The 14121-nt window shown below is 53.9% G+C and overlaps 2 protein-coding genes across 7 annotated transcripts in view; both read left to right on the plus strand.

Annotated features, from left to right (window-relative positions):
* The window catches only part of LOC109572041 (leukocyte immunoglobulin-like receptor subfamily B member 5), a gene marked incomplete in the record, with an annotated part of 242862 nt that overhangs the window by 59540 nt on the left and 169201 nt on the right, over window positions 1-14121 (plus strand).
* Window positions 7078-13744, plus strand: LOC139177230 (leukocyte immunoglobulin-like receptor subfamily B member 3). 6 transcript variants are annotated; one of them, XM_070771838.1, is made up of 11 exons: window positions 7078-7206; window positions 7360-7395; window positions 7570-7854; window positions 7995-8297; window positions 8517-8825; window positions 9034-9336; window positions 10611-10727; window positions 11753-11795; window positions 11875-11912; window positions 12193-12245; window positions 13137-13744. In XM_070771838.1, exons 1-11 carry the CDS (start codon window positions 7173-7175, stop codon window positions 13281-13283), a joined length of 1668 nt encoding a protein of 555 aa, XP_070627939.1. In that variant the 5' UTR covers window positions 7078-7172; the 3' UTR covers window positions 13284-13744. The 6 variants fall into 6 exon arrangements, 5 of the variants coding, with proteins under 5 accessions (XP_070627939.1, XP_070627940.1, XP_070627936.1 ...); XM_070771839.1 differs by having other exon boundaries at window positions 8517-8810; XM_070771835.1 differs by lacking the exon at window positions 12193-12245 and having other exon boundaries at window positions 7080-7206.

Raw genomic sequence — 14121 nt, forward strand, 5'->3', positions numbered from 1 at the left:
CTCGTAAAATCTTCTCCTGAAAAGATTTAACTATCTGAAGTCCTGTTCTCCTAGTTTGTCCCAGAGCACAGAGTGCCTCATTCCTGGTTTTCACCCTGAACTCCTTTCAGGGGCGTTGAGAGTTGGCAGTTGCAGCGGCCATGATTTAGTCTTTGTAGATGGCAAGTGTCAGTCTTCAGTTGGCAGAGCCTCTTTTTGCTCATAAACTTGACCATGATTTTCAGGGGGGCATTTCATGACCATTTTGACCCATGGTGCTGAGAGTGTCCGTTCTCAGGTTTGGCAAAGATTTTGTTGACAGGCCACTCAATGTGCTGTTACTGGACTAGGCCATAAAACAGTATCCAAAATGCTCTGGACCACCTGTCTGGCTAGCCTCTTGGTCCAGGAAAATATTCCCTCTTGTTGCTTCTTCCCATATCTAGAGTTACACTGTTACCATCATCGATCTCATATGGCACTATATATTATTCTATTAGAGGCCTCACACACCCATTTGACAGTGCAAGAAACAGCAATTTTATAAAACAGGTGAAATACAAATAACATAGCCAGCACTATTAGTAAAGTCACAAGTAAGACTTAAGAGCTTCCATTAGATGTAGCCCAGTATATCTCAGGTCACCTGACTTAGTCTGCTCTGTAGAATCTTTATCTTCCAGGGAAATTATATATTGGCACCATCTATAAGGCACATAGCCCCACTTTCTAGTGTTACTAGACTGATTGTCCGTAGTATGATTTAATTGTTTCCAACACAGAGGAGATTTTAAACCTAAATTACCATAGCCTGGTGTTATCTATATAAATCCATCCCATAATTATGGGTGATTTTTCCTCCTTTGCTGGAACTTTTCTTGATGCTCTGATTGAGCTTGAGTAATAGAAAAAAGCTCAAATTTATGGCCAGAATCAGAGCAGACATTATTAATTGGCCCGGTGAGGTGCCGGGAGCCAGCAAGGGAGTTCCCATCCATGACAAGTTCATGCGGGAGAGCCCTGACAGGCAAAGCGAGTCAGGGCTCGAGGGGTCCCCTAGACCTGCCTGAGCGTCTACCCCAAAACCAGAATCTGTCTGTTTTACTATTTTATGACTTTTACCAACTCCTCTGACATTCACAGGGGGCTATCCCCGACCACCATACTCTGTAAGGAAATCAACCCGACTACCTCTCTATGAAGAAAATCCACTTACAGCTCTAGTTTATAAGTCTCCTGGGCATAATAGGAGTGTTTCAATTCAAACCCCTCTGATGACTTTCTAGCTTGCCTGACAGGTTTGTTCAGACTCCTGTGCTACGCATGTGATTGTTCATAGCCTCCCAACCAGGAGAGGCAGGTGAAGCTTCAGTTCAGTTCAGTTCAGTTGCTCAGTCGTTTCCAACTCTTTGTGACCCCATGAATCCCAGCATGCCAGGCCTCCCTGTCCATCACCTACTCCCGGAGTTCACCCAGACTCACGTCCATCGAGTCAGTGATGCCATCTAGCCATCTCATCCTCTGTCGTCCCCTTCTTCTCCTGCTCCCAATCTCTCCCAGCATCAGAGTCTTTTTCAATGAGTCAACTCTTCACATGAGGTGGACAAAGTACTGGAGTTTCAGCTTTAGCATCAGTCCTTCCAAAAAATTCCAGGGCTGATCTCCTTCAGAATGGATTGATTGGGTCTCCTTGCAGCCCAAGGGACTCTCAAGAGTCTTCTCCAACACCACAGTTCAAAAGCATCAATTCTTCAGCGCTCAGCCTTCTTCACAGTCCAACTCTCACATCCATACATGACCACTGGAAAAACCATAGCCTTGACTAGACGAACCTTTGTTGGCAAAGTAATGTCTCTGCTTTTGAATATGCTATCTAGGTTGGTCATAACTTTCCTTCCAAGGAGTAAGCGTCTTTTAATTTCGTGGCTGCAATCACCATCTGCAGTGATTTTGGAGCCCCAAAAAATAAAGCCTGACACTGTTTCCCCTGTTTCCCCATCTATTTCCCATGAAGTGATGGGACCAGATACCATGATCTTCGTTTTATGAATGTTGAGCTTCAAGCCAACTTTTCACTCTCCTCTTTCACTTTCATCAAGAGGCTTTTTAGTTCCTCTTCACTTTCTGCCATAAGGGTGGTGTCATCTGCATATCTGAGGTTATTGATATTTCTCCCAGCGATCTTGATTCCAGCTTGTGCTTCTTCCAGTCCAGGGTTTCTCATGATGTACTCTGCATATAAGTTAAATAAGCACGGTGACAATATACAGCCTTGACCTACTCTTTTGCTATTTGGAACCAGTCTGTTGTTCCATGTCCAGTTCGAACTGTTGCTTCCTGACCTGCATACAAATTTCTCAAGAGGCTGAGCAGGTGGTCTGGTATTCCCATCTCTTTCAGAATTTTCCACAGTTTACTGTGATCCACACAGTCAAAGGCTTTGGCATAGTCAATAAAGCAGAAATAGATGTTTTTCTCGAAATCTCGCTTTTTCCATGATCCAGCGGATGTTGGTAATTTGATCTCTGGTTCCTCTGCCTTTTCTAAAACCAGCTTGAACATCAGGAAGCTCACGGTTCACATATTGCTGAAGCCTGGCTTGGAGAATTTTGAGCATTACTTTACTAGCGTGTGAGATGAGGGCACTTGTGCGGTAGTCTGAGCATTCTTTGGCATTGCCTTTCTTTGGGATTGGAATGAAAACTGACCTTTTCCAGTCCTGTGGCCACTGCTGAGTTTTCCAACTTTGCTGGCATATTGAGTGCAGCACTTTCACAGCATCATCTTTCAGGATTTGAAATAGCTCAACTGGAGTTCCATCACCTCCACTAGCTTTGTTCATAGTGATGCTTCCTAAGGCCCACTTGACTTCACATTCCAGGATATGGGGGTCTAGGTGAGTGATGAGACCATTATGATTATCTGGGTCATGAAGATCTGTTTTGTACAATTCTTCTATATATTCTTGCCACCTCTTCTTAATATCTTCTGCTTCTGTTACGTCCATACCATTTCTGTCCTTTATTGTGCCCATCTTTGCATGAAATGTTCCCTTGGTATCTCTAATTTTCTTGAAGAGATCTCTAGTCTTTCCCATTCTGTTGTTTTCCTCTATTTGTTTGCATTGATTGCTGATGGAGGCTTTTTTTAGCTCTCCTTGCTATTTTTTCGAACTTTGCATTCAGATGGGAATATCTTTCCTTTTGTCCTTTGCTTTTCACTTCTCTTTTTTCACAACTATTTGTAAGGCCTTCTCAGACAGCCATTTTTTGCATTTCTTTTCCATGGGGATGGTCTTAATCCCTGCTCCCGTACAAAGTCACAAACCTCCATCCAGAGTTCATCAGGCACTCTGTCAGATCTAGTCCCTTGAATCTATTTCTCACTTCCACTGTATAGTCATAAGGGATTTGATTTAGGTCATACCTGAATGGTCTAGTGGTTTTCCCTACTTTCTTCAATATCAGTCTGAATTTGGCAATAAGCAGTTCATCATCTGAGCCACAGTCAGCTCCTGGTCTTGTTTTTGTTGACTGTATAGAGCTTCTCCATCTTTGGCTGCAAAGAATATAATCCATCTGATTTCGGTGTTGACCATCTGGTGATGTCCATGTGTAGAGTCTTCTCTTGCGTTGTTGGAGGAGGGTGTTTGCTATGATCAGTGCGTTCTCTCGGCAAAACTCTATTAACCTTTGCCCTGCTTCACTCTGGACTCCAAGGCCAAATTTGCCTGTGACTGCAGGTGTTTCTTGACTTCCTACTTTTGCATTCCAGTCCCCTATAGTGAAAAGGACATATTTTGGGGGGTGTTAGTTCTAAAAGGTCTTATAGATCTTCATAGCATCGTTCAGCTTCTTCAGCATTACTGGTTGGGGCATAGGCTTCAATTACCATGCTATTGAATGGTTTGCCTTGGAAATGAACAGCGATCATTCTGTCATTTTTGAGATTGCATCCGAGTACTGCATTTCGGACTCTCTTGTTGACCATGATGGCTACTTTATTTCTTCTAAGGGATTCCTGCCCATAGTAGTAGATATAATGATCATCTGAGTTAAATTCACCCACTCCAGTCCCTTTTAGTTCGCTGATTCCTAGAATGTTAACGTTCACTCTTGCCATCTCCTGTTTGACCACTTCCAATTTGCCTTGATTCATGGACCTGACATTCCAGGTTCCTAGGCAATATTGCTCTTTACAGCATCAATTTTGTCAATTATACCTCACTAAAACTGAAAAGGTTTTCTTTCATTTAATTACAGCAGGCACATTTGGAGTTATTCCACTTCTCATTTTAGGCACTTGCTCTCGTGCTTAAAATACATATTTACATTTTTATTTCTGAAAATGTATGCATTCTCCCCCTTCTTTAGAAAAGACAAAGTTCTAACCGTGCTTTACTGAACTCTGGGTACTCTTATACACATGTGTGGGCATGCGCACGTCTCTCTCCATGCACACGTGTGGGTGTGTTTATGCGTGCAAGTGTTTGTCTGTGTACTTTTCCAAAGCTCATTTTCAGCCACACGTTCCTCTCTGTTGCATCTCACTGTCTCTCTGCCATCTCTAAGTATTCCTTTCTGTGTGAAAACCGTCAATATCCAAGAACTTGCACCTCTGGAAATGCCTTCTTTCATGTTCATTCTCTTTTTATCAAGTTGCTTGAGAACACTTCCTATTTGGAATCCAGTGTGTGACTCAAGTACTAGCAGAGGAAAACGCTTGTCAAGGTTAAGGGCCCCATGCCCCCAGAGCCCACCTCCTCTCTCAGGACCTGGTGGGTTGTGGCTGAGGCACAGCCCACAGCAGGAGGCGGTGCCGAACCTCCTGGAAGCTGGGGATGTGCTCTGCATGAAGCTCTCACTTCTGCCCCTTGCAAGTATTCCGACTCAGGGGGAACTCTTCCCGGTTAATTCCCTGACGGCATGGCTCCAGTATCCTTTAGCACCCCCTTTTGGTAGGGGCAGTCTGCTCCCAGTGGGCTGGTCATTCTCTTGATAATCTGCGTTTTCCACAAGAAGTATTTCAAGACATTTTTAGGGCCTCAGTCCAGTCCACCTTGATTTTTTTTTTTTTTTTTCAGTTGAAATCTACTTAGAATTAACTGTTTCAAATTCTGTAATTCAGTGCAATATACTTTTTAAAATTAACCTTCAGTTTCTCAGTTTACTATGAAAGGTCAAAATACGGATGTTACTTTTTTTACCATGTAGTTAATTAACCTATTTGTTGACGTTGCTGCCCCACACAGGCTCTCCGTTGCAGGGTGTGGGGTCTTTAGCTCAAGTGTGCCGTGTCTGGATCCCTGGCTGGTGATCCCACCCGGGCCCCTAAGTAAGGAGCGCCGAGTCTCAGTCAGGGGCCAGCAGGGCGGCCCTCGGGTGTCACGTGCAGAGGCATGAGTCCCAGCCCTTCGCAGGTCGGTCTCATCAGTAAAGGAGGCTCCGTTATTTGCTTCCTCAGCCGTTGCTGTCTGTCATGAGCGTCTTCCCGTCTGACACTTACAACAGATACCACACTGGCCCTCAGCACAGGCCCGCCTCTCCTGAATCTCCCTGTCTGCTCTCTATGCTGCACTCTGGACCATTTCCTCAATGCTGTGCTCCGACTTCATACGGGGCCACTCGGCTGCCTTCTTGGCTGCATGACTTTTTAACGTGTTGAATCTACTGGATTGTTCACGTTGAAAATTTTCACCTCTTTTCAGTAACCACCTGTTCTTCTACAAAATTATCCACATACTTGCCTCCCTTTATTTTTCTGTGACGATGGTTCCCTCTGTGTGTCCACATGGGTGGAAACCTTCCTCTGACCTCCAGATGATCCCCAAGCCGGGGCCTCACCGCCTACCTCCCGTGCTTTGCTGTGGTTCCCCTCCATTTGGGGAACTTTCTTTCTGCCCTTGTCTGTGGTGTTTCAGAAACACTCTCCAAGCACATCTCAGAGTTAGGAGCAGAGGAGGCTCTGGGTGGGCACCACACTCACCCCCTTCGGTGCAGTCTCATTCCGCAGCCCTTCACGTCCACCCTCTCCTGCCGTCACCTCGTCTGTAAATTGACCATGATGACGGCAGCAAGAGCCCGCAGCCCCTCTGAGGGCTGGGGTCTGGACAACAGGCAAGGGAGGAACCTCAGGCACCGAGAAACGGCACCGCCACCCCAGGTTACATGAGCAGCGGACACACGTTTACAGGAGTATCTGTTCTCCATCAGAGTGAGAGCTCTGACCACAATCAATACACTCTAAAGCTTTCAGGTGATGACAAGACCGGGAGGAGACTGAGCCCCAGGACCCCGGGGCCCCAAGGAGGCAGGAAGCACCCAGGGGCTTGTTCCCAGGAAGGCAGGCTGGACGGTGATGCGATAAAGAGAGACACCCCGAAGGGGGCTGTGACAGGGAAAACCCACACTCCGGGGCAGGGGAGGAGTCAGTTTCCTTCCTTATTCCCTGAGCATCTCCTCTGGGCTCTCGGCCACATGGACTCCACTGAGCCCAGGGTGACGCTGACCGTGTGTCCCTCATAAAGAGCAGACTTGTGGACACAGAGGGGAGGGAGAGTGTGGGACGAATGGAGAGAGTAGCATGGAAACGTGCACACCAGCACGTGTAAAATACACCATGGAGGAATGTGCCGTGAGACTCAGGGAGCTCACAGAGGGGCTCTGTGACAACCTAGAGGGGAGGGAGGTTCTACAGGGAGGGCATGTGACACACACAGCCGATCCATGCTGCTGTATGGCAGAAACCAGCACCTTATTGTGAAGTAACGATCCTCCAATTTAAAAAAAAAAAAAAGTTTCTCTGGGAATCTGAGTCCTGTGGGCCGCAGGGGCTGGCATCCTCCCCGAAGCATCTCCAGGGCCTGGTGACCCCATTCAGGGTGAAGACCCCTCAGGGACCTGCTGACAGGCGGGCAGAGGAGGAAGCAGACCCCGAGGCGAGGCTGACAAAGAGAAGGCCGCGTCCTGGATGACTTCAACTGGAAAGGGCGTCTCAGGAACACACTGGGACTGTCACGGGGACGAAGCCAGGCTTTCAAGAAGAGGCTGTTCCCCTTCCTGCGGGGACGCTGATGTGACAGCCGTGTGACAGGAAGCCCAAGCCCCAGAGAGGACACACCCTGTGGTCTGTCTGTCCGGAGGACACCCAGTTTTCCTCCATCCTCACAGCCTGGACCACAGGGAGGAGACGCCATGGCCCCTGCACTCTCTGCCCTGCTCTGCCTCGGTGAGATGAGGAGGGGCAGGGGGACCCTGGTCTGGAGGGACCCCCCCCAGCCAGCCTGCTCCATCAGGGGACCCCAGGGCCCAGGAGGCTCCCGGGGTGGAGAGGCGCTGCTCAGGGCTGAGGGCACACCTCTCACAGGGCGCTCTCTTCCAGGGCTGAGTGTGGGCCTGAGGACCCAGGTGCAGGCCGGTGAGTCTGTCCCAGGGCCCAGCTCCCTCCTCTCGTGGGGACAAGGTCACCCCCAGGCTGTGGGCAGGGGGAGGGCAGCTCAGGGCTCACGGACGGACGGGAGTCTGGGAGGTCTGGGCTGAGAGCCGGGCATGGGGGGGACTCCTGGTGAGCCCGCCTCTGATTTCCTTCCAGGGACCCTCCCCAAACCCACCATCTGGGCTGAGCCAGGCTCTGTGGTCCTCTGGGGGAGCCCCGTGACCATCTGGTGCTGGGGGACCCTCTGGGCCCAGGAGTTCCGTCTTGATAAAGAGGGAAGCCCGGTTCTCTGGGACAGACAGAAACCCCTGGAGCCCCGGGACAAGGCCAGGTTCTCCATCCAACACATGGGACAGGACCACGCAGGGAGCTATCGGTGCTACTACAGCACCCCCACTGGCTGGTCAGAGCCCAGTGACCCCCTGGAGCTGGTGGTGACAGGTGAGGGACTCTCGGGGGCCTCGGGCTCTGCCATCAGGAGGGGGTCTGCTCTCAGGGGGTGTCACTCTCACAGCCCAGCCTTCGATAGGGAGACGGAAGGGTGGGAGCCCCATGGAACCAGCTGCCTCCTTCTCTCCTAGGACTGTACGGCAAACCCAGCCTCTCAGCCCTGCCGAATCCTGTGGTGACCTCGGGAGGGAGCGTGACCCTCCAGTGTGGCTCCCGTCAGGGATTTAACATATTCCTTCTGACCAAAGAAGGAGAAGACAAGTCCTCTTGGACCCTGGCTGGACAGCGAAGCCCAGATGGGTGGACCCAGGCCCTGTTCCCCATTGGCCCTGTGACCCCCGGGCACGGGTGGAGGTTCAGATGCTACGGCTTTTACAGGCACACCCCCAGGGTGTGGTCAGCCCCCAGCGACCCCCTGGAGCTCCTGGTCTCAGGTGAGGAAGTCCCGTCCTGACCCCATACATTTGTGCAGAAAAGACAACGTACTGGGGTCTCTGCTCCCAGGGGAGCCCCTGTGAGAGGGTGGGGAGAGGAGCGTGGGGCTCACAGGACAGACACATAGACTGAGACACAGCGAGGCCTGGGGCCGGGTTGGGAGAGGGGGGGTCCACAGGGGAAGCGGTCCCTACAAGCCAGCGCGTGTCTCTCCCCAGGGCTGTCTGGGAAGCCCTCTCTCCTGACCCCACAGGGCCCTGTGGTCACCTCTGGACAGAACCTGACCCTCCAGTGTCGCTCTGATGTCAGCTATGCCAGATTTGTTCTGTCGAAGGAGGGGCAGGACCTCCCCCAGCGCCCTGCCCAGAGGCCCCAGGAGGGCCACTCTCAGGCCGACTTCCCCCTGGGCCCAGTTGGCACCGTTCACGGGGGCCGGTACAGATGCTACGGTGGACACGGCCTCTCCTCCGAGTGGTCGGCCCCCAGTGAGCCCCTGGAGCTGCTGGTGGCAGGTGAGGAGCCAGCAGGTCAGTCGGGGGCCAGACTCTGCACAGGCCCCACCAGGGAGCCCCAGGGGTGATGCTGGGACCAGGGGGAGGGGTCTCAGGGAGGAGACAGACGGGGTCAGGGTGGGGAGAGACTCGGAGAAACAGAGACAGTGCTGAGGGGCCAGAGAGGCCCACGAAGTCTCGCTCAGAACCAGGCCCGGCGCCCGCACCCCCTTCCTCTCTGCAGGACGGCTCAGAGACAGACCCTCCCTCTCGGTGAGACCAGGGCCCTCGGTGGCTCCGGGGGAGACCGTGACCCTGCTGTGTCAGTCAGGAGAGAGGACGGACACCTTCCTTCTGTCCAAGGAGGGGGCAGCCCATCGCCCCCTGCGTCTGCGCTCCCAGGACCAAGCCGGGCAGTACCAGGCCGAGTTCTCCTTGAGCCCTGTGACCTCAGCCCACGGGGGCACCTACAGGTGCTACCGCTCACTCAGCACAAACCCCTACCTGCTGTCACAGCCCAGTGAGCCCCTGGCGCTCGTGGTCTCAGGTGAGGCAAGGTCTGTCCGTCTCACTCAGCAGCTCGGGGCTCTGCCCTGGGAGCCCAGTGCGGTGGTGGAGGAGGGGGCGCTGAGGGAGGGGCCCCCTGAGGGAGGGGCCTCGGAGCCTGCGCCCCGCCCCTTCCTCCCGCACTGGGGTCCCGGAAGGGCAGGTGGGCAGTGCGAGGGTCTCGCGGAGGCCACAGGGCCATGCAGGGCAGAGGGGAGTGAGGTGGGGACCCCGGGTCGGCCCGGTGCACCCCTTCCTGGGCTCAACCTCCCAAGGTCCCATTCTCCCAGCCACACCCCAGATTCGAACCTATGGAGTCTCGGGGCTCTATGCTCAGGGGAGACAGCCCAGCCCAGGGCAGTGTGGGAGCCGGAAGATCTAATACCCTCTCAGGTCATCAACGGGAAACACAGGCTTCAGGGGCTCTGAGCTGCTGGGTGAAGGGGCAGGGGTCCGGGGGCCCAGGCAGGGGGAGCACGGCTGCGGAGGGGGAAAGCGGCCCCGCCCCCACCCCCTTCCTGACCCCCAGGGGCCTCCAGGCATCAGTTCCATCAGCTCCACCCCTCAGTGGAGTCAGAAACTGCAGAGAGGGGAGCAGGCTCTTGGGGACGTGGTGGCGGGTCTGGGGAGGAGCAGGGCTGAGTTATGCCCCCGGTTCAGGCGCCTCTGGAGACACTGATGTGGACTCCCTCACCGTCACCACACCCCCGTGCGGGCCTCAGCTTCTCCCGGTGTAAAAGGAGAGACCCGTGCCCCAGATCTTAGATTTCCTCAGTTCTGACCTGGGTGTGACTCCGCATCGGACGAGGAGCACAGGGAGCCCCCGAGGAGGTGACTGTGGGGATCTGTGCCCTCCACTGCAGCGTGTGGGGAGGGAGGGGAGGACCCAGAAGCCCCTCCACGCAGCCCGCCCCTCCCCCTGCCCCCGCTGCGGCGGGGGAGGGGAGGGGACAAGGGAGGACCCTCAGCTCCAGCTGAGACCCTCGGACAGCCCCCTGCAGGTGAGGGGCCCCCAGAGCAGAAAGCTGGTGTCCTCCTGGGGGCCAGCTCAGGAGGAGCTCAGGGTGCCCACGGCCCTGGTTCCAGTCCCGGCTCTGCCACCTCCAGGCTGGGTCACCAGGGCCCGTGATCTCCCTCTCTGGGCCTCAGTCTCCTCGTCTGCAAATGGGTCGGGTGGGCTGGAGATGGACGCACAGACCCCAGCACGAGTCTGCACACAGCAGGTGCCCAGCTAAACGGCACCCTAGGCTCACTCAGGCGTCTCTGGTGCCCCAGGCCTCACGTGGTACCTGAGTGTCCTCATCGGGGTCTCGGTGACCTTTGTCCTGCTGCTCCTCGTCCTCCTCTTCCTCTTCCTCCGACACCGGGGTCAGGACAGACACAGGAAGTTGGGTGAGTAGGGAACGGGGTGACTCGGACCCCTGGAGGCCTTAGGGCATCAGACAGAGGGAAACCAAGGACATGGGAACAGTCAGCTTAAAATTTTTTTTCCTACCATGTGGAGGTTCCTTAAAAACGAAAAGCAGAATTATCATATGATCCAGCAAATCCACTGCTGGGTATATGTGGATATATACCCAGGATATATACCCAAATTAGTGTTTTGAAAAGATACAAACATTCCAATATTCATGTAGCCAATTTACAATAGCCAAGATATGTGACCAACCCAACTGTCCAGCAACAGATGAATGAACAGAGAAAATGTGGTGTGTGTGTGTGTGTGTGGGTGTATATATAAATACCCACATATACATACAATGGAATATTACTCAGCCATAAAGAAGAAGGAAACTCTGCCATTTGCAACAGCACACATGGACCTAGAGAGTATTACGCTTACTGAAATAACTCAGAGGAAGATAAATGCTTTATGATAGCATTGGTACATACTGAATCTGGAAAACAATACAAAGGAACATATATGAAAAACAGAAACAGAGTCCTTGATACAGAAAAATAACTAATGGTTACCGGGGGGTTGGGCAGATGAGGGGTGTGGACTAGAGACACAGACTACTGTGTATGAAATAAACAAGAAGCATACACTGGATAGCACAGGGAATGTAGCAATTATTTCGTAATAACTTTAAATGGAGTATAACCTATAAAAACATTGAATCATATGTTGTATGCCTGAAACTAATATATTACAAATCAACGATATTTCATTAAAAAATTTTTCCAGAATCTCAAATCTGAAAATCTAGTGGAAAAAAACACCCACTGTCAGCCCACGTGCACTCATTTAAGCCATTCCCCTCCTTCTCAATGTCACGAACTGACATGTACCACGAACCCAGGCTGCCTTCTCTCCTCCTGAATCCCACGTGGAGGGCGGGAGCACCATGTCCCCGGGGCCGAGCCTCTGTCCCGAGACCCAGCCCAGGCTGAGGCTGATTTCCAACCTCCGACAGGGGCGGCAGACCCAGGGCCTGAGGACAGGGACCCACAGAGCAGGTAACTCCCGCCCCAACACCCCCAGAGCCCCACCCACACCACCCCACCTTCTCCCCCTGACACAGTGTCTCCTCCTCAGCTCCAGCCCAGCCACAGGCGCCCAGGACCAGGCCATCTGTGAGCAGGAGAGGTGGCGGCCCACGGGAGGGCACAGAGACTTCTGGAGGCAGTGGGGGGGATGCTCAGAAGGATGGGGGACCGGGGCTGGGGACTGAAACCCCACACAGCACTTTCGGGTGCAGGGTGGGGGGGGCACAGAGACCTCTGGAGGCCGTGGGGGGGATGCTCAGAAGGGTGGGAGACTACACAGCAGCCCCCCCACCCAGGCTGCAGGGCGGGGGCTCCAGCCCTGAGGCTCTCCGAACCCTACCTAGCGGTGCCCCCTGCTCTGCTGCAGATGCTGCCGTGAGCGACACACACTCTGAGGTGGGGCTACAGCTGGACCATCGGGTGAGACCCTTGCTCCCGTCTGGCCACCACAGACCTCCTTTTGCCAAACTCAGCCCAGCAGATGCCCCGCTGTGCTCACACCCCAGCTCCAGCCACGCCCACCCCACCCCTCCGTCCCGGCTCCCTGGGTCCTGCTGTGACCCCACCCTCCCCTTGCACTGTGACCTCACGGCCCCTCCTTCAGGGCGCCATGTCCTCTGGCTGACCTTATGGTGTAGGGGTGCAGCCCCAGGTCTCATGAGGACACGTACATCAGTGGATGGCCCACATGGCCCAGGCTCCCCTCCTTCACCCCCAGCAAAGGGCGCGGGAGAGCGGACGCCACCCCCCCAGGCCCTGCAGGTATGGCAGGTGTTCAGCTCGTGGTGAGAGGGGCCCCACGCCAACAAGCTGGCAGAGTCCCAGAATGCAAGGTGCTGACGAGGAAAGTAAATCAAGAGACGGCACTGGGCGCACGGGGCGGGCACACTCGGTAGGAAGGTCCTGAGGCAGGAGGGACGCACTTTAGCAGGAAGACGGCTGTGTGCCAGGCCAGATGAGCAAGAGGTCCGGGCTCAGACAGAAACCAGGGCCGCACAAAGCACTCCGAGGCTCCCGGGCGTCAGGAGGCCCCTGGAGTTTCCATCAGGAGAAAGAGCTGACCTGACCCGAGGGCGGCGGACCCAGGAGGCACCTGTCCTGCCTCACTGCCTCCCTCCAGCACAACAGGCAGGAGGCAGGCCCCCAGGAGGGGACGGGCACCCTGTGAGCCCCCGAGATCACGAAGGCGGGAGGCACCCCCTGTCCTCCCGGTCGGGGGGGATTCCGGGAAGGATGGACAGATGCACAGCAGATGGGTCCCTCCTCTCCAGGCCCCCAGGCGCCCCATCTCACACACCTTCCCCCCCGCAGGCTGCCACATCTGAAGCCCCCCAGGACGTGACCTACGCCCAGCTGAACCACTCGATCGTCAGAAGGGGGACGGCCGCACCCCCGTCTCCCCCGTCAGGGGAGCCCCCAGCAGAGCCCAGTGAGTACGCTGCTCTCGCCGTCCGCTAGCCCAGGAAGGACCCGACCCCAGGCTCCCGGGACAGATCTCAGACCCCAGGAGGCACGTGAGCTGCCAGCAATGGACACCACCTAACCACCAGCAGCAGTCCCTGGGCTCCTAACAGACCACCAGGAGCCCCGGGGACCCTTTCCACTCAACTGGTTCTACACTCAGAAACAGCATCCTGGACCCCCGGTGGCCCAGTGGTTAAGAGTCTGCCAACCAATGCATGGGAAATGGGTCTGATCCACTTGCTGCCGGATAGCTGAGCCTAGGGGCGCTGCAGCTGCCGAAGCCCTGGTGCCCAGAGCTTCCTCTGAAGCTCTGGTGTTCCTCGAGAGAAGCCCGAGTGTGAGCAGTCCGTGCACAGCCAGGCAGCAGCCTCCACTCGCTGCAATCAGAGAGAGCCCACACGAAGCAGGGAAGACCCAGCACAGCCACAAATAAACAGATTACTAAAAAACTGAAAGGCATGTTTCAGTTTCCTTAAAAAAGATAATTAATATCCTCATTTTATAAAGAAGACAACAGAGTCTCAATTATCAGTGATTTTGAAAAAGGTCAGCACATTACTCCAAACGAAGGGAGGAACAGGGAAACAACAATGACAGGGGTAGCTACCACTGAGGACAAACAAGGAGAGGAAAATCAGAAAAGCCAGAAAGCTTCGTCCCTGAGGGCGTGGACCACACTCACACATGCTAGGCCCAAGGACCAAGTCAGAAAGAGAGAAGGTATTGCTTTACCGCCATCAGGACACGACGGCAGGTCCTTCAGACTTTAGAATGGTAAAAGCTTCATCGAAGGACAGTTTTATGCTATTGTAGTAGAAAATGTAGATGACAC

Source organism: Bos indicus, chromosome 18 (genome assembly GCF_029378745.1).
Source record: "Bos indicus isolate NIAB-ARS_2022 breed Sahiwal x Tharparkar chromosome 18, NIAB-ARS_B.indTharparkar_mat_pri_1.0, whole genome shotgun sequence".
In the NCBI taxonomy this organism is placed as follows: Eukaryota; Metazoa; Chordata; class Mammalia; order Artiodactyla; family Bovidae; genus Bos; species Bos indicus.

What these genes read in the sequence shown, in the direction of transcription:
- LOC139177230 (XM_070771838.1), top strand. Translation starts at nt 7,173, where the DNA reads ATGGCCCCTGCACTCTCTGCCCTGCTCTGCCTCG. An exon ending in GACAGGGACCCACAGAGCAG is followed by an intron (nt 11,796 to 11,874) that starts GTAACTCCCGCC and finishes TCTCCTCCTCAG; the next exon opens with CTCCAGCCCAGCCACAGGCG. An exon ending in CGCCCAGGACCAGGCCATCT is followed by an intron (nt 11,913 to 12,192) that starts GTGAGCAGGAGA and finishes GCTCTGCTGCAG; the next exon opens with ATGCTGCCGTGAGCGACACA.